This window comes from Phlebotomus argentipes, unplaced genomic scaffold (assembly GCF_947086385.1).
Source record: "Phlebotomus argentipes unplaced genomic scaffold, Phlebotomus argentipes genome assembly scaffold_4, whole genome shotgun sequence".
Classification (NCBI taxonomy): Eukaryota; Metazoa; Arthropoda; class Insecta; order Diptera; family Psychodidae; genus Phlebotomus; species Phlebotomus argentipes.
Genome location: NW_026776174.1, coordinates 11,299,394 through 11,320,954, shown reverse-complemented (window position 1 = coordinate 11,320,954; position 21,561 = coordinate 11,299,394). Strand labels below are relative to the sequence as shown.

At 40.9% G+C, this 21,561-nt stretch overlaps 4 protein-coding genes across 5 annotated transcripts; 3 read left to right on the top strand and 1 right to left on the bottom strand.

Moving 5' to 3' along the window:
- The first annotated feature begins 270 nt into the window (after positions 1–270).
- On the top strand, positions 271–4,295 carry LOC132257531 (rh5-interacting protein-like). 2 transcript variants are annotated; one of them, XM_059754485.1, is made up of 10 exons: positions 271–367; positions 1,433–1,573; positions 1,636–1,805; positions 1,945–2,062; positions 2,123–2,344; positions 2,410–2,529; positions 2,843–2,956; positions 3,018–3,593; positions 3,652–3,798; positions 4,105–4,295. In XM_059754485.1, exons 3-10 carry the CDS (start codon positions 1,683–1,685, stop codon positions 4,203–4,205), a joined length of 1,521 nt encoding a protein of 506 aa, XP_059610468.1. In that variant the 5' UTR covers positions 271–367; positions 1,433–1,573; positions 1,636–1,682; the 3' UTR covers positions 4,206–4,295. The 2 variants fall into 2 exon arrangements, with proteins under 2 accessions (XP_059610468.1, XP_059610467.1); XM_059754484.1 differs by lacking the exon at positions 271–367 and adding an exon at positions 617–1,072.
- A 2,819-nt stretch (positions 4,296–7,114) lies between these two features.
- On the top strand, positions 7,115–11,819 carry LOC132257497 (uncharacterized). The gene is made up of 5 exons (XM_059754430.1): positions 7,115–7,562; positions 7,637–7,717; positions 8,840–8,986; positions 9,907–10,092; positions 10,839–11,819. Exons 1-5 carry the CDS (start codon positions 7,487–7,489, stop codon positions 10,922–10,924), a joined length of 576 nt encoding a protein of 191 aa, XP_059610413.1. The 5' UTR covers positions 7,115–7,486; the 3' UTR covers positions 10,925–11,819.
- A 400-nt stretch (positions 11,820–12,219) lies between these two features.
- On the top strand, positions 12,220–14,696 carry LOC132258489 (serine/threonine-protein kinase greatwall). The gene is made up of 4 exons (XM_059755820.1): positions 12,220–13,493; positions 13,554–13,706; positions 13,825–14,537; positions 14,600–14,696. Exons 1-4 carry the CDS (start codon positions 12,220–12,222, stop codon positions 14,653–14,655), a joined length of 2,196 nt encoding a protein of 731 aa, XP_059611803.1. The 3' UTR covers positions 14,656–14,696.
- Positions 14,697–19,429: 4,733 nt separating this feature from the next.
- LOC132257467 (putative cystathionine gamma-lyase 2) lies at positions 19,430–21,101 on the bottom strand. Its single transcript, XM_059754377.1, has 4 exons — positions 20,850–21,101; positions 20,395–20,772; positions 19,822–20,330; positions 19,430–19,711 (listed from the first exon to the last, which is right to left on the bottom strand). Exons 1-4 carry the CDS (start codon positions 20,994–20,996, stop codon positions 19,546–19,548), a joined length of 1,200 nt encoding a protein of 399 aa, XP_059610360.1. The 5' UTR covers positions 20,997–21,101; the 3' UTR covers positions 19,430–19,545.
- Positions 21,102–21,561: the final 460 nt, after the last annotated feature.

Here is a 21,561-nt window from a genome sequence, read left to right as displayed (position 1 = left end):
TAGCGTCGTACAACGATTCGTGTAGCGCGTGAATAATTGAGAAGTCCACTATTCGTCGCGCAAAAGGGTGACACGGCACGGAGGTTTGATGGATTTTCCTCCACGAGCGGGTGTTTTTCCACTTGCGCGACCGTCGCGATTCACCCTGCCGTTGTGAGCCCGTGTGAGGACAGTCCTGTTTAAAAATTTACAGGTGAATATGACCGATTTTCCCCGGATTTCCCCGATAGCAAGTATCTATGTATCTCTACTGGTCGCCACCAGTGAGTCACATGGTTTCCAGGCCACGGGAAATACCAAGGTTCTCCGTGTGTTCCTCAGTTTCACAGGAAATGTGGTGGAAATCATAACTGAGGAGTAACAGAAGGTAATCATTTTCGTGATACGACTCATCACTGTGCCAATTCGCACCCCAAATAAACTCCGCGATTGCCAGTGAAATGAAGTGGGCAATCTTGAGGCCACCTGTGCCGATGATCAAGTGTCGAAAGTTGAGTGATTCACCGAATATCGGCCAATAGCTTATCAGAGTCAGTATTGGAGAATTCATCAAAATCTTAAATAATCTATAAGTGGCATATACCGTTGGACAGGTGTTGTATCAATTTGTGTCTTATCAACTGTCGCGCTCTCGTTGCAAATTATTTATGCGAAGAGTGTTCAATAAGGAAAGAGTATTGGATATCTTGGTGGTTTTATTGTGCCAAAAGCACTCTTCTTTTTTCACCATCTTCCACATTTAAAATTCATGCAGCCAAAATCAATAGATTTAAGCAGGCATTCTGGCTTCTTTGCCTTCTTTTCTCCTGAGGAATCACAATGACAAGTTGAGCCGTAAATTTGTTTGAAAGGCACTTTGTAGACATCACATTTGTGGCCATCCGAGATATTTCATGCTCACAGAACATTCATTTGCCGTGGCAAACGCTGTGTGACAGTGCTAAAATAATACTCACAGTGCTTCATTTCATATATATCACCTCCACAATAAAAAATTGCAGTTTCAGTGCAACAATGAAATTGGAATTAACATGCTTGGTAGCAATAGCAATATTTCTCGGTCACATAAAAGGTAAAAGTTCAATAGTTGATGAATTATAATGTGAAAAATCCGGATAAGAAGTCAGTTGCGGGTGAAGAAGTGAAGGAAGTTCAACCGATTGAACACACAAAGGAGATTATGTGGAAATTTGTGGTGGAAAAAGAAAGGAAAGGGAGTGTTTTGTGAAGCGCTCTTTTATTCATGACTTATGTGGATTTGTGAAGAGGGAAAATTCTTACAGCACTAACGAATATATGAAGGACATTCGGTCTGTTGGAGTAATCATAACACAAGTGTGTGTTCGAATGTGGGGCAGTTTTAGCAAGATTCCTCCTCGCTCTTGGCAATTTCTTGCGTTATTCACAAACTTTTCACTTCATTTCTGCACAGATTCCAGTGGGATTTATTGGCCCTGCGAGCAGGATATAGACTGCACGGATCTCGTGAATGATACTTACTGCTCATCTCAAGGAAATTGCGAGTGCGAAGCTGGATACACCTTTAATGCGGCCGTCACCAGATGTTTGAGAGGTAATGCTGAGTCCAAATTCGCACCTGCAACGAAAATAAGTGACGAGATCGTCCTCTTGCAGAGTCCTACATCGACGAATCCTGTGAGGAAGCCGTCCAGTGCTCTCATATGCTGACGGGAGCTTCTTGCCAAAATGGTGTTTGCACGTGCGACGGGGATGAACTCGAGATGCGAACCTACGTCCGCGGTCGTTGTAGAAAGTTGCTTCCATTGTTCAATGAATGTCAAGAGGTAAGGAAAATTTCATTACAGTTGTTTTTTTTTCTTTAAATCACGTAAAAAAATCCTCCCCGCCCACCCAAAAATGGATTCATTGAGCATGAAATTGTAAATATTTAAGCACATAATTTCCTTGGCGCTCTATTTTCAGGATTTGGACTGTGATTTTGGCTTTGATCGAGAATCAGTGGCTTGCAAGGCGGGCACATGTCAGTGTGCAGACGGATTCTATCATCGCGGGGAAAATATTTGTCGACGGATATCCATGAGTGAGCCCGATAATTGATACTCACGCAGACGGTGTGCATGATTTATTTTCAAATTGATAGATGTTGGCGATAGTTGTATCATTAACGCCGATTGCCAGGGCGGCGATCATGAGTGTGTGGCGCGAGAGTGCAGCGAGAAGAGCCCGGACGACAGGACGGAGGCCGGCGTGCAAACGGACTTCACGGATTCACCCACCGAGTCGAAGAGCCTCCTGACCGATGACACCACTTCCAACTCCGAGCGACGGCTGAGGGACGACACCAAGGACGAAGGCGTGCAATGTATGCAAATGTGAGTATTTGTCTGGCTATTGAGACTCAATTTCTCCCCTTTTTCCTCCCCCAAGTCGGCGATTCGTGCGTGAATAACGGAGAACCTTGCGCCGGATTGGCGTATTCCACGTGCAGAAAGGATCGCTGTCACTGCAAGGCTGGGTATTATCCTTTGAATGGAATTTGCATGGCCGGTAAGTTGGAAAATTGCTTTCTACGAATCCTCATTAATATTTCCAATATGCAGTTTTCATTAATATTTTATGATGAAGTATAGAACATTTAAAGGTGAATATGTTCTGGACAGACTGTGACATACATTTTCAAAATTGTTCTATTTTTGCAAAATCATATTAGACCTTTCGGAAGATAATTTTGTGAGAAAATTAAAGCTCCGCCCATTTGCATGCCACGCCTCTCAGACTTCTTTTCATCCTCAATTTCTATGTTTAATCTCTGGAAATCTCCACAGGAAGATGAAATATTAATTATCTCTTCTATCTACAGAATTGGGCGAAGAAGCACAAAGCGAAGAACAATGTGGCACTGTTTTGAGAAACAACAAGTGCGTTTGCGAATACGATTCCTTCTACCGTCCAAACTTGAGAACTTGTGTCCGAAGTGAGTTCCACAATCATTGCCTAACGACAGTGTGACTAATGGCTTTGCTTTTGCTCCTCAGATGTTTTGGGATTGCAATACTCATGTGTCACGCACAGTCAGTGCTCTCCATTCCTGGGCATGTGCAGCTCTGGCGTGCTGATCCCGTCCTGCATCTGCCATCCCTATAAGATCCAGGACACCGAGAGCCAGATCTGCGAGATGCGCAAGGGTCTAGGTGAGTTCTGCGAGAAGAAGGAAGACTGCTCCGTGAGCAAAACGGCCTGCCAGCCCGACAACACGTGCGCATGCGACGACAGCTACATAGAAGTGGACGAGCAGTGCAAGCCCGCGATCACGGGCTCGTGCGAAAGCAACGAAGACTGTGCCGTGGACAACACGGAGTGCATGACTGACAGTGCGGACAAGGAGGATGAGACGGCGCAGATGGACCAGAAGGTGTGCCGCTGCAAGGAGGGCTTCACGCACACGGCCAACACCGAATGTCTGCCCAACGCCAGCAAGTACGGGGACGAGTGCGTGGAGTCCGAGCAGTGCCAGCCGCTCCTGGGCACCCTCGGGCAGTGCATCGACGGCGAGTGTGCGTGCGATGAGGAGAAGCACCACCACAAGGACGGAAAGTGCCACGAGAAGAAGGGTAATTGCAGACTTTTCCGTCACTCCGCGACGCGCGTCTAATGTTTGACTTGTTGCAGTTCTTGAGGAGTCATGCACAAAATCCAGCGAATGCTTCGTGATAGATAATTCGACTCAAGTGGAGTGCAGAAACAATGTTTGCCAATGTCAGTATGGCTATTATCCAGACAGCACCAGAATCAAGTGTGTGAAATCCACGGGCAAAAGTGAGTTTCCAACTACTTCACATTCCTATGCTTATGAGTAGTTCACTTGGAAATTCATATCACCAAAATACATTCCTAATGAGTCATGCATATTATTTTTCTCTTCGCTCCTGCAACTAAATTACATACTGTTGCTGGGGAAAGAGAGCGGAAAAAATGCAGGAAATAAAAAAAAACACAGTGCAATAACATAAATTCACGAAAAACAACCCACATCAGCTGGAAACTATTATTACTTTTTTTTCTTTATTGATTTAACCTTTAAAAATTGCGCATACAGTAATTTTGTGAACTTTTCTCCTGCAGATTCTTCCGGTCGTCCAAGTCCCCTAAAAGTTATTACAATGCTACTTATAACCGCCGCTATTCTAGTCACTAGTGCTGCAATTAAGGAGGCTTATTACTAAATCAAAGCAGAAATCATGTGCGCTTGAAGGAGTTCTCCATGTGTAAATAAATACAACAATTAGAAATTATAATAAAATCAATTCTGCAAATGCGTAATATTTCATTTATCACTGCGGATATCCAATATTCCACCCTTTTGTGCCTTTGTTCAACCCTCCACATAAAATCCACACTCGAGCTTTGTTCATCTTTCGCCTCATCGTGGGCTCGTTGGCTTTGGCATGAGGATTCAATTAATATTCAAAGAAATCACTCTTTATTCCCATAGGACATATAATTTGTGGTTACCACAGTAAAGCTTTCTAAAAACATGCTCCCTCCGTTCGGTCACGCAAAATTCTGTTTCTCTTTCCGTATTCGAAGGACGGAAACAGAGAAAAAACAGTGAAAGAAAGAAGTATGTATAGAAAAGGCAATTCTTTTTTACATGAATATATATTTGGTTTATCAATTCTATTCCGAAAAAGGTCAGGAAAGGCGTAATATTGAGGGTAAAATACTTCGCGGCACGCTGATCTCAATTCCTTCTTCTTCCACTGAGTGAAACACTTTGCCATCTCAAGAGATATGGCACAGATAAAGGGTAGGAAAAGGAGGTTAGAGGTCAAAATGTATGATAGCTTTTAAGCTCTTTGTTCTTCTCTTACGATTCTTATCAAAGATTTAGTTCCTTTTCATTGAAAAATAGTGAATTGCGTCTGAAACGATAAATATTTTAAAAAAAGAAACTATTTTCTAAGTAATCTCTGATTTATAATCTATTATTTGATGTTTGTTCGCAGAAAAGTTCATAAGAAAACCTTTGCATTCGTATTTCTAATTTAAGATAAAATAACTTCGCAAAGAACGCAAAGTTCAAAATAAGCATAAAAATTGCATTTCTTTACATCTAATCACGATTCTTCACCGCAAACAAAACTTGAAAAGAAACCCAGGATTTTAAAAGTGTACTATAAATATAAACTTTATAAGGATAGACGCAGACTATTAAGAGAAATTATGATTGATATGCTTTTAAGATATTAAGTGCTGATGAACTACAATAGCATGCAAAATCTGCAATGTAGTGTTGATTTTCTCTGAGACTTTCAATACGTAAGCAAGCAATTTTCCCTTGCGTTAGGCTGTCTTTCGTCATAGAGGGAAAATCGATTATTTCATACGTAATAACACGTTGTTATATGCTATCCAAAAGCCGTTTTAATTACCTACAGCAGAAACACAAAGGCAAACCAACATTTTATTCCCCTTTTTTTGGAAGATTGATGGCTTAGAGTGACGTCATGAAGTAATAATTAGTGGAGACGATTGGATTTGACAACGCGCCATCTAAGAAAATAAGCAAAGTATAAGCAAATGAAGCAAATATATAATAGAAGAGATGGTGACCAGATATAAGCCTATATTTAACTTCTTGATAGATTGAGGCTATTTTGTTATCAAGCAGAAAAATCTCAAAGCGGTTTGGAGGTGCAAATAGACAAATAGGCACGGAAGAGTTTCACACACAGTTAAGCGTAAAACCCTTCTGAAAGTCCTTTCGACGGAAACCAGCAGTGGCAATGGAAATTCTCCACGAGTGATAAACGTACGTTTATCGATTAATAACTTATAATTGGCAATAAAGAGCACATTCACATCGCGAGTGTCTTGCAAAGTCAGATACATTTTATTCCACTTCTTTCCCTCTGTAATTATTTTTTCGTGGTTATTTTATTGAGTCTCAAAGTCCACGAGCCTAAATTAACTCTTTCTCACTATGGCACTGGGTGTACGAGCGGGAGAATATGTATGTAATTTTGCACGCATTTATCCAATTAAGAAATTATTATTCCACTTATATACTCGTAAACATTAAGGACTGCTAACGCAAGAAGTTTTCCTTTGAACCCTCTCGTGATGTCCACGTTTTTTTTTCTGCCCGCAGAGAAATTATTCACCTCACTACGAAATTTATTGCCTTTGTGTTCCATCATCGGAGAAATTTTATAGAAATTAATTACTGTTAAATGCTAATGTTTTTGATAAGAAAAATTTCTACTCGAGCATTCTTATATTCTGGGTGCGGTTTTTCTTCCTTCACCTGCCGATTTCAGTGGAAAGCGACGTTAGATTTTCTCAATGAGTATGCAAACTACGCGCAATTTTCCTATTTACAGTCAATTTGAAAATGAAAATATGGCACTATAATGATATTGTGTAGAAACGTCACGGTTCTTATATGCCAGAGTGATGAGCACAAATTGACGTAATCAGAAGCGTAGCGTGATGGCAAATATCATTTTAGCACTTCTCATAAAATTACACACAAATCTCAGTGTAGAGCTGAAGTTTAGCATATTAGCTTCTGTGCATGTGAAAGCAAATCAATTATTTTCATTGTGTTTGTGATTCCCTGAAAAAGTCAAATATGAGAAAATGCCCAGTTGGAAAATGTGTAGACGCGCTATGTATGTACATATTGATGTGAAAAAATATCATTTAGCGCTTTCAAGCATTACCCAAACCTTTGTGATTCCGAAGAAGAAATTCTCTCGACACGCAATTCTTGAATTTCGTCGTCGAGAACATGATTCCGGATAACTTTTACCTCAGCTTACAATATATGAGAGTACATTATGTGTGAAGTGTGGTGTGCATATATTTAATCCAATGCTTTTTATTCTTCTTGATGAATCCACACAAGCTTGTGTGTGTGTATGAGATTTTCCTTCCAGACTTCTTTGCGTATAGTATTATTGTATATAATTTCACTTATATTTTGCGTTTTATTTACAATCCACCATAGCAAAAGAAGGGGTGTATAAGTTTAGTGCTTTTTTATGTTAAATTTTCTGGCGAATTCGCATGCGCAACTGAAATTTCTTTGTAAGGAAAATTTCACTTGAGGAAAATTGCGATTACCTTCACTTTTCTTCGTGAAATCATTCAGAAGAGTTGGACTATAAACTGCTCTTCGCACACAATCAATAGCCTCTGCAAGTTTCTTGCCCACAATAAATTCTGTGTTGAGTTATTCAGAGACAAATTGTGAAGAAATATACGACTTAGTATTGTCAAAGAAGTCGGTGGTGGAATTTGATGAGACCGTTAAGATTTGTAATTCGCTACATTAGAGAGAAACTTCAGGATTTCCTTCATGACCAGCAACTTCGTGCGAATGTGACATATCAACAACTGTAAAGCGTGTGAATTTCAAGTGATTCGGGAAGTTTGTGAAGAGAGATAAGAACTGTTTGCTAGTAAATTTGCGGTGTGGAATTGAAGAGACAATCTCAAAATGCATAAGCCGTTGAAGAGATTCACACAATGTGGCAGTTTGACGATGATTTTCGCCGTTTTTATTGTTCTGTTTGGTAAATTCACTCAAAATCCCTTCATGAAATGAATTGTGAGTGGTTTTCTTTACCTCTCATATTGCATGTTTCAGGCGTGAGTTCCACAGCATTAACGACATTCGGTAAACCAAATCAAAACCAGAATATTCCACAACCACCAACGCCGCCACCAGGTATGATATTTTATGAAGAAATCCTTGAAGTACACTATAAAAGGGTCCAAATCATATTACACACATTATTCAGCCTTGCGTCTCAAAGCCACAACTTTCCTTCGCTGCCAGCGCAATTTCATATGCCTATATTTAGATCCTCAATTTATGGTAAAATATACAATCATTACATCTTCCAAGATAACAGAAATCCGAGCACTTACATTTGCGGTGGCAAGTTAAAAATAATAACCGCTCATTCTTACGTAATGTTTCGCTTGCGAATCGCGATTATTAATTTCGGAGTGAAATTATATTCCAGAAAGGGCTGTAATCACTTAATCTCGATATGAATTCATACTGTTGAACCGCCACGAGAAGAGGGCGCGAAGGGTGAAGCACTTCGCAGGGTGGTCGACATTATTATTGAACACTTTATTAGCGAAAAAAAAGAAGAAAGAATCCAAGTTCTTTGCTTTGGCGTTGCCATTGAAACGAACGCCGTGCCAATTTGGAATATGTTTAGCAATAAATTATTGTCTTGCTCTGCTCATAATGCAAAAGAAAATGCTCTTCGAGAGACGTTATTTGATTTTATTTGCACCTTTCTGTCTCAGAAATGCAAATCGATATGATTTGCACGAGAAACTTTCTTGTATTCGACAGTATGCAGAAACATATAAAAAAAAAATTCGGCTTGAAAATACTTTCACTCTAATTAGGATTGTTTTATGCCTAGAGACATAAAAATCCAATATTTGAAACGGCATGTTTCTCATTATAGTCTTTTGTTGGAAGGAAATAATTAGGAAAAACAATAATTTCTTTACTATGCCATAAGTAATTTGTAAACATAATTTTAAGGATCTTTTTATAGAAATGTTGACCACAGACGAAAAGTTTTGCACAAAAAAGTTAATTGCTTAAATTTAAAAAAGGGTTCACATTTTGTTTTCGTATCTTTCTTCCAAATTTCCTTCTTTGCTTTCAGTGAACAATTCTTGTAATTCTAAGAAATGTTTTGTGAATCGGAAGAAAAACCCTTGAAAATAACCTTTTAGAGTAGTTAAAATGTTCAAAATCCTGTCATGAAATTACAAAGATCAGCATGAGTGTAAAGATTTCCGTCTTTCTCCCCAACAGTGAGAGCGAAAGAATGCAAAACTCACCCAGACTGTTCCGTCCTGACGAACACGAGTTGCGTTAAGGATTACTACGACGATCGCTTCAGATGCCTCTGCGGCGACTACACCGCGCCCGTCAACGGCTTCTGCCAAGCTAAATTCAAAGGTGAGCATTTATCATTCAAGCATTCTCGTGCTGCACCACTTAAAAATCCACGTGGGCGATCGCAATCGGCGCCCATCAATCAAGGGAGCTCGCGATGGGGATGGTTTTCAATATGTGGAAGGCACTCTCATGTGCTCTTCGGCGTGGCATGCAAATGAATGGCGAGTTTTCTTGTAAATCATGGTCAGAACAAAACGCCCGAAATTGAATACATAATTTATAAATGTAAAATTTCTTAATTTGTAATCCACACAGCCCCATGCAAAGGTGGAAGGATGTTGTTGAACATGTGGGAAACCAAACATCTAAATACCACCGATACCTCTCTCTTCGCCCCATGATTTACTATACTTTCACATGCATTTCCATGTCTCTGGTGCTCTGTCATTGACTTTGTCCTTAACCCACAAATCACTGCATTCGCACCCAATGCTGGCCGTGCAGAAGAGGAAGAGAACTGCACACGAGCCCAACCCTGATATTGGACGTGGAATTCCTCCTCGCCCGCGAAAAGGGTTGGCAAATGTGAATTATATCATTACGTCCAGTAACCCACTTTGTGCTATTTCGTAATCGAAATCTATTCGCTAATGGGAGAAAGGTTTCTCGCGTGAGGAAGGAGTTTCACCTTTAAGTGGAATTGGGGCCATATATCGCCTTTTCCTCCACTTCTCCAACCGCACAAGCCATCCTTGTATATTTCATCGTTGATATAATTACTCGCGAGACCCTTTCTCTGGCCAGCGTCCGCGGACTGGTGTGCTTAGGACATAATTACATGCAAATTAAATGCAACGACGCCATGTAAATTCAATTTCCTCTCTTTCTTTCTCACTTTTCCACCGTTGGCGCGAGCAATTAAAAAATGCACAACTACTGTTTTCCTTGCTCAACGCCCTGCCTTTCCTCTCTTTGTCCAGGCCTGAGGCACATGTGTGCAGACACCAACCAGTGCGACGAAGGCATGCTCTGCGCCGTGGAGAACTCCACCAAAACCACAGCTTTGGGCTCCAAAGTGCCCACCAGCGCCGGTGACCAGCAAAAAGTGTGCCTATGCGACGAAGACGCCGGCTACTCAGAGAGCCCGCGGAATAATAATTGCAGCGGTAAAGTATTTACATACATTTTGATCCTATTCTGTGACACTGTGCGGACAATCCTAATTGCCGTCCTCAAAGTGCCATTGTCAACTGATTTATACAATGAAGGAACACTTTTTGTACACATTTTTAATCCAAACATCCTTAATTCTCTACGAAAAGTTAAATCAACATTAAAGATGGAAAATGTTCCCTTTAAATGTAAGAATTCGTGATTAAATACTTATTTTAGAGACGCTTACCCAATCCATGGCACCTTTCCAGGCCATTCAGTTGCTAAGGGCGAAGATTCACCGCCGACGGCAACAATTAGGACATTAAAACCATCAAGACAATGCTCAATTTGCCGCAGGATCTTCCGTCTGTTCTCCATCCACCCATTATCTGTCTGTTCCGGAACTAAAGCTGTGAATTTACTTGATTTTCTTTGTGAAACTGTCTAAACATGGAATTGCCAAGGCACACGAAATTGTTAAATCCCTTGAAAAATCCATTCATTTGGTCCTCAGCCAATTCATATCCTCCCCAAAGCAATTAAAAATTTTACAATAAGATTTCTCTTTTTCTGACCCTCCAATATTCTTTCGTATCGCATCTACAAAAATTTCCTGTTTTCCTATATTAATCCTGCGAAAATCGACGCAAATATCCTTTCTAAAGAATGTCAAAAAGTGTTCCAATGGCAGAATGTTTTCGCAGAAGCCCCAAAAAATCAACATGCTAATATATTTCCCTAATTGTTACTGTTCCAGGAGCCATCACCATCTTTGCAGGAGTCATCGTGCCACTGATATCATTAGTAATTGGATCTCTCATGGCCAGAAAGCCTCTTCAGTAATAAGATAACCAACCACATCGGCAACAAATAACCACAAATATATACATATCCGCACAGAGTATCAAGCAATACAAAGAATGAATATTATACAAACTAGTGCGTAGATTAATTGCACCACAATTGCCTTAACCTTTGAGGGAAAAGGAGTGACAAAGAGAAAAGAAAAAACATGTAGAAAATAGTATAAGTTTCATTGTAAAATTTTTTCCTTCCTGTGTAATTCACGTTAATAATTAGTGGGTGATATTTTGATTGCACTTTTGTGGGGCTTTCGTGCTGAAAGGTGTTTAGAAAGAGGGAACTTTGCATTGATGTTCATCTTGTTGTGACTTTACAAGGAGAAATTATTTAATGACTGGCGAGAAGTCGAAGGAATCAAAGAGGAATTTATTTTCTAAAGTTCAACCGTGTTATTATGAAAATACAAATTATTTCAGTAATCACTTTCTCTCATGAAAATGAAGTATAGAATTTAGTAAAAAACGAAGAAATTCTTCTTCTCTGTAATTCCTTTCAATAAATTAATTGCAATGTTGTTTGCACACGCAAGAATCACCCTTAATTATAAATTGTAATATGCTTCTTTTCGTCAGAGGGTGAAAATAGAGAAGAGAAAAAATCATAGTGTAGCTCTGTATGTACTTTTGTAAGGAGAAAAAACTTATGAATATTTATTAAATAAAAGTTTAATAAGAAATTGTAATAATTATGAAAAGACCAACAGAAAACACACTCTAAGCTTCTTTTTGCCCCTAAAACAAAGTCAATAAACTCTTATTTTTCAAAATTACTCCATAAAATCTACCAAATAATCACTCAAATTGTGTTTTTATAGAATTGTAAGCTTTCCTTAGAAGCTAATAAATGCTGCACATTTTATGCAAATTTCCGATAATGCTGCGCTTGAAATACATTTTTGATTGACTCTACTAATGATGAAAGTAGATGAGAATATTATAGAAATAAATTTTCTTGATAGAATCCTCTGGCTTTCCTTTTCGTTATCGCCTTCAATTTGTGGAACTCGTCTTTCAAAATTACTTGCATGCAAATGCAAACGCTCGGTAACGGACAAATTTCAAAGTCATTTGCTGCAAACTTCACAATTATTTAGAGTGTCAAATCGAAGTTTGATAACCGGCCAGAAAAGTGTTTTCCGTCTAAAAGTAACGAATTTTCTCAATTTCCCATCGAAATTTCTGTAAGTACGATGTGAATATGATGCAGAGATCATGAATTGATAGTGGATTTTGTGTAAATACCCTCAGCATTGCTGTTTTGTGTCGCCACGCGCGATGGATCATTGCACGCCGAAGAAGGACGTCTTCCAGGACTCGGACACAGTTTTCCGGTCAATCAGCAAGTTCACCACGAGGCCTGAGAGCCCCAAGGCGCCCACGATAAAGGACTTCTGCATAATCAAGCCCATCAGCCGCGGGGCTTTCGGGAAGGTGTTCCTGGGCTACAAGAAGGACAACAAGGAGCGATTGTATGCCGTGAAGGTGATGCGGAAGTCCGAGATGATCAACAAGAACATGGTGTCGCAGGTGATCACGGAGAGGAACGCCCTGGCGCTGTCCCGCAGTCCTTTCTGCGTGAATCTCTTCTACTCGCTGCAGACGACGTCGTTCGTCTACTTGGTGATGGAATACATGGTCGGCGGCGATCTCAAGTCTCTCCTGGCCATGTACGGCTTCTTCGACGAGACCACCGCCCGATTCTACGCCGCGGAAGTGGCTCTTGCCCTGCAGTATCTGCACAGCCACGGTATCGTTCATCGCGACATAAAGCCAGACAACATGCTGATCGCCGCTTCCGGACACTTGAAGCTCACGGACTTCGGCCTGAGCAAGATCGAACTGTGCAGGGATTTGGAGATGTCAGACTTGATAAACTGCTCGCCGAATCTCAATGCACGCACACCCGGACAGCTGCTGTCACTCACAACGCACCTCTCCTTTGGATCCGTGGAGAAGAAGGCTGAGCTCGCGGAGAAGGAGACTCTGCCGGTGTCCACATTCATGGACATCATCAACAACCACCAGAGTGGAGACACGATTCTGGACACTTCCATCTCGTCCAACAACGAGGCCAACGACAGTCGCATGTCCGGCGTGTCGCCGTTCTTCTCCACCGAGAACATCGATCCCAACATCGTCGTGAGCGCCGTGAACAGCATCAACGCCGACTCCCATTCTTCCTACTACACTTGCAACTCCAGCATCGGCAGTGGCAACCGGAAGGAGAGTAGCCTATCGCTGCGGCTCAAGCGAAGAGCCCTCAGGGGCGCGTCGGCGTCCAGAGATTGCAAGAAAGAACTGCACAACATGCTGAGCAGCGTGTACGATAAGAAGTACAAGAATTCACTGAACGTGTCGCGCCTGAAAGACTGCGAGGATTCGGGCATATCCAGTCGGAAAAGCGATTTCTCGGGCGTTGCCAATGAGGAGAATCGACCAAAGGTGAAGGAAGACGTGACATCCGACTATTCCAGAAGTTATGTCGGCAGCGACGTCGATTCGCCAGTCTCGAATATCTCAAGAGACTTCAAGCATCCAAATTTCAGAAGGTAAATTCACGATTCGTTGTATTTTCCTTAGAAGTTTACGTGATAATTCTGCTTTTTCAGGAGCTTCAAGAGAAAACGAAATGTGGATTTTATACCAAATGAGGGACAATCAAGCACGGGACTCACACAGGAAATCGACACGATTGATTTGGGCAGCAGCACGCCGAAGAAAAAGAAGGAGAAATCGCCTGCAAAGAGTGTCCTGAATCCAATGTGAGTACCTCTTAAGTTAAGAGATGTGTCTTGGGTAAAATAGTTTGACCTTTTTCTCGAGTGTTTAATCTCATTTGATTATTTCTCCGAATTTCCCACTGAAATAAACACATTTCAGATCTCTTTCTGACGATGAGTTGCCAATAAACGCAAATCTGGGCAACGTTCTCGTGTCCACGCCGGTGTCTTCGCAGAAAATGCCTCGTCGCGACGGTGGATTGCTGCACAAGATCAAGAGCACGAGATTTATGCTGCCTGCTTCGGGGGAAATGCACAAGAAGAGCACTTCCATGAGCGACAGATTGCCGATGAGGGTTCTCAAGATGCACGACGAGCCCGCAATGTCGCCAATATCACGCGAAGTTGTGCAGAAGACGCCCAAGACTGTGCAGACACCGTATAGGACGCCGAAGTCCGTGCGCAGAGGCGTCGGCATGACAGACGAGCGGATCCTGGGCACGCCGGACTATCTGGCGCCGGAACTGCTGCTGTCGCAGGGCCACGGACCGGCGGTGGATTGGTGGGCGCTGGGCGTGTGTCTCTATGAGTTCCTCACTGGCATTCCGCCGTTCAACGACGAGACGCCGCAGAAAGTGTTCCAGAACATCCTCACGCGCAACATCGAGTGGCCGGAAGACGAGGAGGCGCTGTCGCCAGAATCTGTGCAGGCCGTCGAGGCGCTCCTCACGATGGAGCCTAAAGAGAGACCGTCGGCGGGTCAGGTGCAGCTCATGGTCTTCTTCCAGGACATCAAGTGGTGTGACATTCAATCTGCAGAGGCTCCGTTTGTGCCAAAGCCAGACAATCCATTCGATACGGGTTATTTCGAAGGTAAAACTACGAATTTTCACTTGATTTGTGGACAAATTTTAATGATTTTCCTCCATTTTCAGCTCGAAACATCATGCAACATCTCAAGTTGTCCAATTTCGATGCTGAATCTTCGTGAATTCGATCAATATAAGTCAAAATAGTCAGTTTTTGCTCAGAAATCTAAGGTGAATTTTCTCCTATTTTGTATTCGAACGTTTTATCTTTGGGTTTATAATAAACAATGCGATTAAATCTGTGGCATTTTATGTTATAGAGAGCACAGATAGATGAGAAGCTCAACATCTCAATCAAAAGCTTATTTACAATTGTGTGTGGAGAAATGATGCGGTCTTGATACGCTTGAATTGGATGGAAATGAATTGAAAGTGAAGGAGAAGATAATCATCGCGTAAAATAGGCCCAAAATGAACCTTATTATTACAAAGAGTGACTTGGATATGTGGCCATAATACTCTCTCTCTTTCTCTCCATTTCCACCTTCTCATGCCGCTTTATGGCATAGATATTGTTTGGATGCATTATCTCGGCAGGTGTTGGATGTTATAAAAGGTTCGCCATTTTTTGCACAATTCAATCTGTAAGTCTAGATATTCAATTGTGTGTTTTCACATTTGTGAGACGCGCAACGCCTGAAGAAATTAAATAATAGAAGAAACATTTACATATGTACGTACATAAATGTGTACTCATGTTACGAACAAGTACAGAGGTGAAAATTTTCTTTTCCAGAAGTTCAGCAGAATACCTTCAATGGCTGCACTGAAAAGTCGATTGTTAATTAGAGCTGTTCAGTGTGAATTTTTTTTCCCTTCATATCGTGTTAGACAATCAACCATGAATCAAGATACTGTTCGGCTTTATGACGCGCCGAGAAAGAGAAATGGGTAAACGTGATTTCAGGGCATTTATTGTTAAATCACGTTTTTAAATTGGATCAAAGAGAGCATTAATGGCAGTGGGAAAAAGTCTCTCCCTATTTGCTTAATTAACGAACTGTCTGGAAATTGATACAGAATCAGAATTCATAGATTTTGCCTGAAATCGCGTGGCTTGCGAACGAGGCAAGAGCGCGCCATACAAATCAATGTCACAGTTGAAAGAGCAATTGTGTGGTCACCTGAACGGCTGAAAGAGTGCAGATTTCGATTTGATAACGCCGAGAGACCATTCGTCATTTGAGATGAAAAGGCATCTGGACTGAGTGTTATCTCGATCAACCTAGATCCTGTCCATTGACTGCAAACCTTTTTAATTTGCCATCTCAGAAGTGAGACGAAAGGCCATTATTTATGGCTCACGTAATCGTTTTCCTTATGTACTTTTGCATGGCGAGCTTTGCAGATGAGCGCAATTCGCCCCATTTTGCCACTGAATTCAGCCACTTCTGCTTGCCAATATTTCAACTCAATTCTATCGATTCTACCACTGAATTCTAATCTGATCAATCATCTTTGCTTTGCATAAATTACATCTGTGACAAAGCCTCCGAGTTCTCTCTTCGCAGCCACATTTCTTTGCCATCATTCGCAGACAGTTGAAATTTTGCTCAAGAAGAATGAAATCTTGAGACTTCCGAATGCAATCTGATCAAAATTGCAATCTTACTATTGTTTAAAATCTTCGAAATGACTCAAATTTAATGGGAAATTCTAAAAATCTACCATAAAAAAGCGAATAGTCCAGTAGATCGACATTTATCATGATTCTTTGAATGATTTAGTAAACTGTGTCCTTGTATAGTTGCATAGAATACTATAAAATGCATGCATTATGTGGAGTAACACAATGAAAATCAATAAGAAAGTTAATTACTTAACTGCACACGTGTTAAATTGTCGCTGCTGGTTTAATAAAATATAAACTAATTGAGCCATTACTGAAAGAGAACAGCAATTCGACAATCTTAAAGACAATTTATCGGAGTTTGTGAATAATTAAAAGTGCATTTCGTCATCAGCGTGCAAGAAATTCTCAAATTCACCTCAAATTATCACTCTATTCAATACTTAAAGAAGCATAAATATTTAATTTTTGTATAAATTCTGCATAAGCGACAAGTATTTATAAACACAACAAGCAACCGCCACTCCAGACACTTTCCGCCAGTCTTTTAGAAGTCATGGACAAGTTAGCTGAATATCATAATGGAGTAAAAGTGATTTACCGTCTCTTCTTCAGCGGCTATCGTTTGGACTTACTGCCGAACTGGAAAGGACTAAATGTGCTCAAATTAATGGCTTTCCCAATTCTAATGGGATTTTGTCTATTCTACTTGCTTTGCCATTTTTTCGCTCAAATGAAGAACATGTCAACTATTTTCGATTTTGCTTTCACACCTATCTTTATTTTTGGTTGCATTGAATGCATCGCCTTGCATTTTGCTCTTCATGTTTTCAACACGGGAAATATTGAACAAATTTTGCAGCTTTTCGACGCTGTTGCGAATTCAGAATCGAAGGACATCATTTACGACATGAGGATGAAGTTCTACTCAGTGAACGTGAAAATGGCGTTCTTGCTTGCAAAGTGAGTTAATTTTGATTAATCAAATTTATTAAAATTTCATCAAATTGATTTTCCAGGATTTTCTTGATCGGTATCAACATAGGTGGATTTCTAATCACAGTATTTGACATCTATGTATCGGAGAACAGTATGCCAATGTTCTTCTATATTCCGGGAATTTCTCAGAACCGCGTCTTATCCTATCTTTGCAATCTTATTATTCAGTATGTGATGCACTTTACTCAATTCAACATGTCCATGGGCTGCAGTGCAATCATTCTAATCGCGATTACATACTGTAACGCAGAAATGCGAAGCATTCAAGCACTAATTTGTCATCTGGACGATGAAGAGAACTCTTTCAATTTGAGAAAGCTCTATGAAATTCACCGAAATTTCTACGCAAAAGCCCGAATTTTGACCCATTCATTGTACCACGTGTATTTCTTGAAGCTCTCCGTCCTCGTCGTGTATTCTTGTATAATTCTAACTATTATCTATTCTGGAAATGCGGCGATTCATGTGCCTTTGTTGGGGTGTCTAATGATGGCCTCAAAACTGTTCATCCTCTGTTATTTTGGTCAAATACTTCAGAACAATTCTGAGACTTTGGAGCATACTTTGTACACGACTAAATGGTACGAACGAAGCGTTAAGCAACAGAAAATTATTGCCTTACTTATGCATGGATTTCGAATGCCGATCAAGATTGAAACCTTTGGATTTGGAAGCATTTCAATCTTCACTTTTGTCGAGGTGAGTCTCTTTAATAGATGCAGAGCTTGAAGTGACAGAAATTTATCCTTTCAGATTAGCAAGGCATCGTTTTCTTATGCTACAATAATATACACAGTCTTTATGTAATTGCGAACATTCGTCTTTATTGTTGCTGCACTGCAAGCTCAACGATATTCTTTCTTTTTGGGCAATAAAGGCACATTTGATGTGATAGAGAACTTGACGCTTTTACAACTTGCTGACCGAGCTTCATCACCACAAAATAATACTTTATTCAATACTTAAAGAAGCATAAATATTTAATTTTTGTATAAATTCTTTATAAGCGACAAGCGCGACAAGTATTTATAAACACAACAAGAAACAGTCACTCTAGAGACACTTTCCAGCAGTCTTTTCTAAATCATGGACAAGTTAGCTGAATATCATAATGGAGTAAAAGTGATTTACCGTCTCTTCTTCAGCGGCTATCGTTTGGACTTACTGCCGAACAGGAAAGGACTAAATGTGATCAAGTTAATGGCTTTCCCAATTCTAATGGGATTTTGTCTATTCTACTTGCTTTGCCATTTTTTCGCGCAAATGAAGAACATGTCAAATATTTTCGATTTAAACTTCACGCCTATCTTCATTTTTGGTTGTATTGAATGTATCGCCTTGCATTTTGCACTTCACGTTTTCAACACGGGAAATATTGAACAAATTTTGCTGCTTTTCAATACGGTTGCGAATTCAGAATCGAAGGACATCATTTACGCCATGAGGATGAAGTTTTACTCACTGAACGTGAAAATGGCCTTCTTGCTTGCAAAGTGAGTTAATATTGATTAATCAAATCTATTAAAATTTCATCAAATTGATTTTCCAGGATTTTCTTGATCGGTATCAACATAGGTGGATTTCTCATCACATTATTTGACATCTATGCATCGGAAAACAATCTTCCAATGTTTTTCTATATTCCGGGAATTTCTCAGAATCGCGTCTTATCCTATCTTTGCAATCTTATTATTCAGTATATGATGCACTTTACTCAATTCAACATGTCCATGGGCTGCAGTGCAATCATTCTAATCGCCATTTCATACTGCAACGCAGAAATGCGAAGCATTCTAGCACTAATTTGTCATCTGGACGATGAAGAGAACTCTTTTACTTTGGGAAAGCTCTATGAAATTCACCGAAATTTCTACGCAAAAGCCCGAATTTTGACTTTGTCACTGTGGCACGTGTATTTCATGAAGCTTTCCGTCCTCGTCGTGTATTCTTGTTCACTTATAACTATTGTCTATTTTGGGAATACGTCAAAATTTGTGCCTTTGTTGGGGTGTCTAATGATGGCCTCAAAACTGTTCATCCTCTGTTATTTTGGTCAAATACTTCAGAACAATTCTGAGACTTTGGAGCATACTTTGTACACGACTAAATGGTACGAACGAAGCGTTAAGCAACAGAAAATTATTGCCTTACTTATGCATGGATTTCGAATGCCGATCAAGATTGAAACCTTTGGATTTGGAAGCATTTCAATCTTCACTTTTGTCGAGGTGAGTCTCTTTAGTAGATGCAGAACTTGAAGTGAGAGAAATTTATCCTTTCAGATTAGCAAGGCATCGTTTTCTTATGCTACAATTATGTACACAGTCTTTATGTAATTGCGAACATTCGTCTTTATTTTATTGTTGCTGCACTGCAAGCTCAACAATATTCTTTCTTTTTGGGGAATAAAGGCACATTTGATGTGGTAGAGAACTTGACGCTTTTACAACTTGCTGACAGGGCTTGCAGGAAGTGAATTGAGGGCCTGATCTAGATCGTTGATTAGAACGTTGTGATCTTCAATGCCGATGGACATGCGGGCAAAATTCACCGAGATGCCCATATTGATCTTCTCCTCCTCGCTGAATCGCTCGTACATCATAATGTGCCTGTGGAGATGATGAAAAGTTTGTGGTGAGCACAAGATAAAATCCCCAAAGGAAAGTGCATTTGGAGCTACCCATTGAGCTTATGTACTGTGTGCGCACATAGAACTTACGGGAAGACAATGGTGGACTCGACGCCTCCGAGCGATTTGGCGATTGTAATATATTTCAATTTGCTTGCAAATTTCTTGACTTCGTCAATACCACCTCTCAAGTAGAAGGCCATTATTCCGCTGTGGCCGTACGTTTGCCTCAATGTCAGGCTGTAGCGCGGATTGTCGGGCAGTGCCGGATGGAGGACTTTCTCAATCTTTGGGTGCTTCTGCAGGAACTTCGCCACAGCCAGGGAGTTCTCGTGGTGTTTCTCCATCCGCACGCCCAGCGTCTTAAGGCTGCGGTGCATCAGGAAGCAATCGAAGGGACTCGGCACTATTCCCAGGCCGACTTGTACGCGCTTCAGGCGCTCATAAATGTCCTGGCAGTTTGTCACTGCTGCGCCCATGAGGACATCCGAGTGGCCATTCATGAATTTCGTCAGAGAGTACATTGAGATGTCAGCGCCGAAATTGAGCGGTCGTTGAAAGTACGAAGACAAGAAAGAATTGTCCACAACAACGATTATCTGCGGCGATAGAGCAATCACGAGTGACTTATCAATAGATCTATTGCCGCCTCTAAATACTCACATTCTTGTTGTAATTATGAGCGATGTCTGAAATAGCTCTGATGTCAACAACGACCAGGTGAGGATTCGTGGGGCTTTCCAGCCACACCATTCTTGTGCTGGGCTTCAGGAGACGCTTCAGCTCCTCGAGATCAACAGCGTTGAAGAACTCAACGTCGACGCGCTTCTGAGCGCCCAGCGAGGACATCAGTCCTTCCGTGCCGGTGTACAAGTCCCGAGACACGAGGATGTGATCGTGCGGGCTCATCAGGTGCGTGATAGACGTCGTGGCGCCTTGGCCTGACGAAAAGGTCAGAGCGTACTTGCCATCGTCCAGAGTGGCCAAGCACTGTTCCAATGCAGTCCTCGTAGGATTTCCCACACGCGTGTACTCGAAATCCTTAGAATAACAGAGCAATAATTCAGCTGATCTCGAGAAGGTCAAAGTCATGATCAAAGTCATATTGTGAAATATACCTTATCATTGTGGATAGCGTCATATCTATAGATTGTCGAGTTCACGATAGGCGGAATTACAGGATCTCCGAGGGATTTCGGAGTGTGCCCGGTGTGGATTGCCGCCGTGCGGAATCCTTCTTGCTCGCTGAAATCCTTTCCAACCATTCTCACAATGCGGAGACGTGTCGTCAAATCAAAACAACCAACAGAACAATACAGAACACTTTAGAACTGCACGCAGTCTTGCACACTCAACGACGGAATGTCAACTGATGCGATGCGAAGTGTTCTTCAATTTAAACAAGCTTATTTTCGCGATGATGTTACCTAATACCTCAATATCATCAGTCTATTTGTTTATGGAATTAACTGGTTTTCTGTGATAAAGTCAAACGCTATTATCTGTTATTTATGAATGATTCGGCAAATAATAATTTATTTTATGTGCCCACTTTGCTGAGCGCTTTCAAGAGGAGCCCAAATCTAGATTAGGCATATTTCGCCTAGGTGTTGTGTGTGACATTTGGGCATTTGAATAAACTGAGAATCGAATCTTTGATGTCTGAATGTGTTATGATAGCAGGAATGTTTCTGGAACAGCGACAGTTTTATGGCTTTGGCGAAAACAGCTCCAAGAGGTAAATACTCACGCTTTTCTCACGTGATTGTAAGCTCAAGTGCACTTAGTTATTCAGTCATTCTGACGTCATTTAGGATTTAATTCTGCGGT

Coding starts and splice junctions, on each gene's coding strand:
- LOC132257531 (XM_059754484.1), top strand. CDS start 1,015: ATGAAATTGGAATTAACATGCTTGGTAGCAATAGCAATATTTCTCGGT. Junction 2,345..2,409: donor CAAGGACGAAGGCGTGCAAT/GTATGCAAATGT, acceptor TCCTCCCCCAAG/TCGGCGATTCGTGCGTGAAT. Junction 3,799..4,104: donor TGTGAAATCCACGGGCAAAA/GTGAGTTTCCAA, acceptor TTTCTCCTGCAG/ATTCTTCCGGTCGTCCAAGT.
- LOC132257497 (XM_059754430.1), top strand. CDS start 7,487: ATGCATAAGCCGTTGAAGAGATTCACACAATGTGGCAGTTTGACGATG. Junction 8,987..9,906: donor CTGCCAAGCTAAATTCAAAG/GTGAGCATTTAT, acceptor CTCTTTGTCCAG/GCCTGAGGCACATGTGTGCA. Junction 10,093..10,838: donor GCGGAATAATAATTGCAGCG/GTAAAGTATTTA, acceptor TTACTGTTCCAG/GAGCCATCACCATCTTTGCA.
- LOC132258489 (XM_059755820.1), top strand. CDS start 12,220: ATGGATCATTGCACGCCGAAGAAGGACGTCTTCCAGGACTCGGACACA. Junction 13,494..13,553: donor AAGCATCCAAATTTCAGAAG/GTAAATTCACGA, acceptor CTGCTTTTTCAG/GAGCTTCAAGAGAAAACGAA. Junction 14,538..14,599: donor CGATACGGGTTATTTCGAAG/GTAAAACTACGA, acceptor CTCCATTTTCAG/CTCGAAACATCATGCAACAT.
- LOC132257467 (XM_059754377.1), bottom strand. CDS start 20,996: ATGGTTGGAAAGGATTTCAGCGAGCAAGAAGGATTCCGCACGGCGGCA. Junction 20,773..20,849: donor ACGCTATCCACAATGATAAG/GTATATTTCACA, acceptor TGTTATTCTAAG/GATTTCGAGTACACGCGTGT. Junction 20,331..20,394: donor CTCATAATTACAACAAGAAT/GTGAGTATTTAG, acceptor CTATCGCCGCAG/ATAATCGTTGTTGTGGACAA.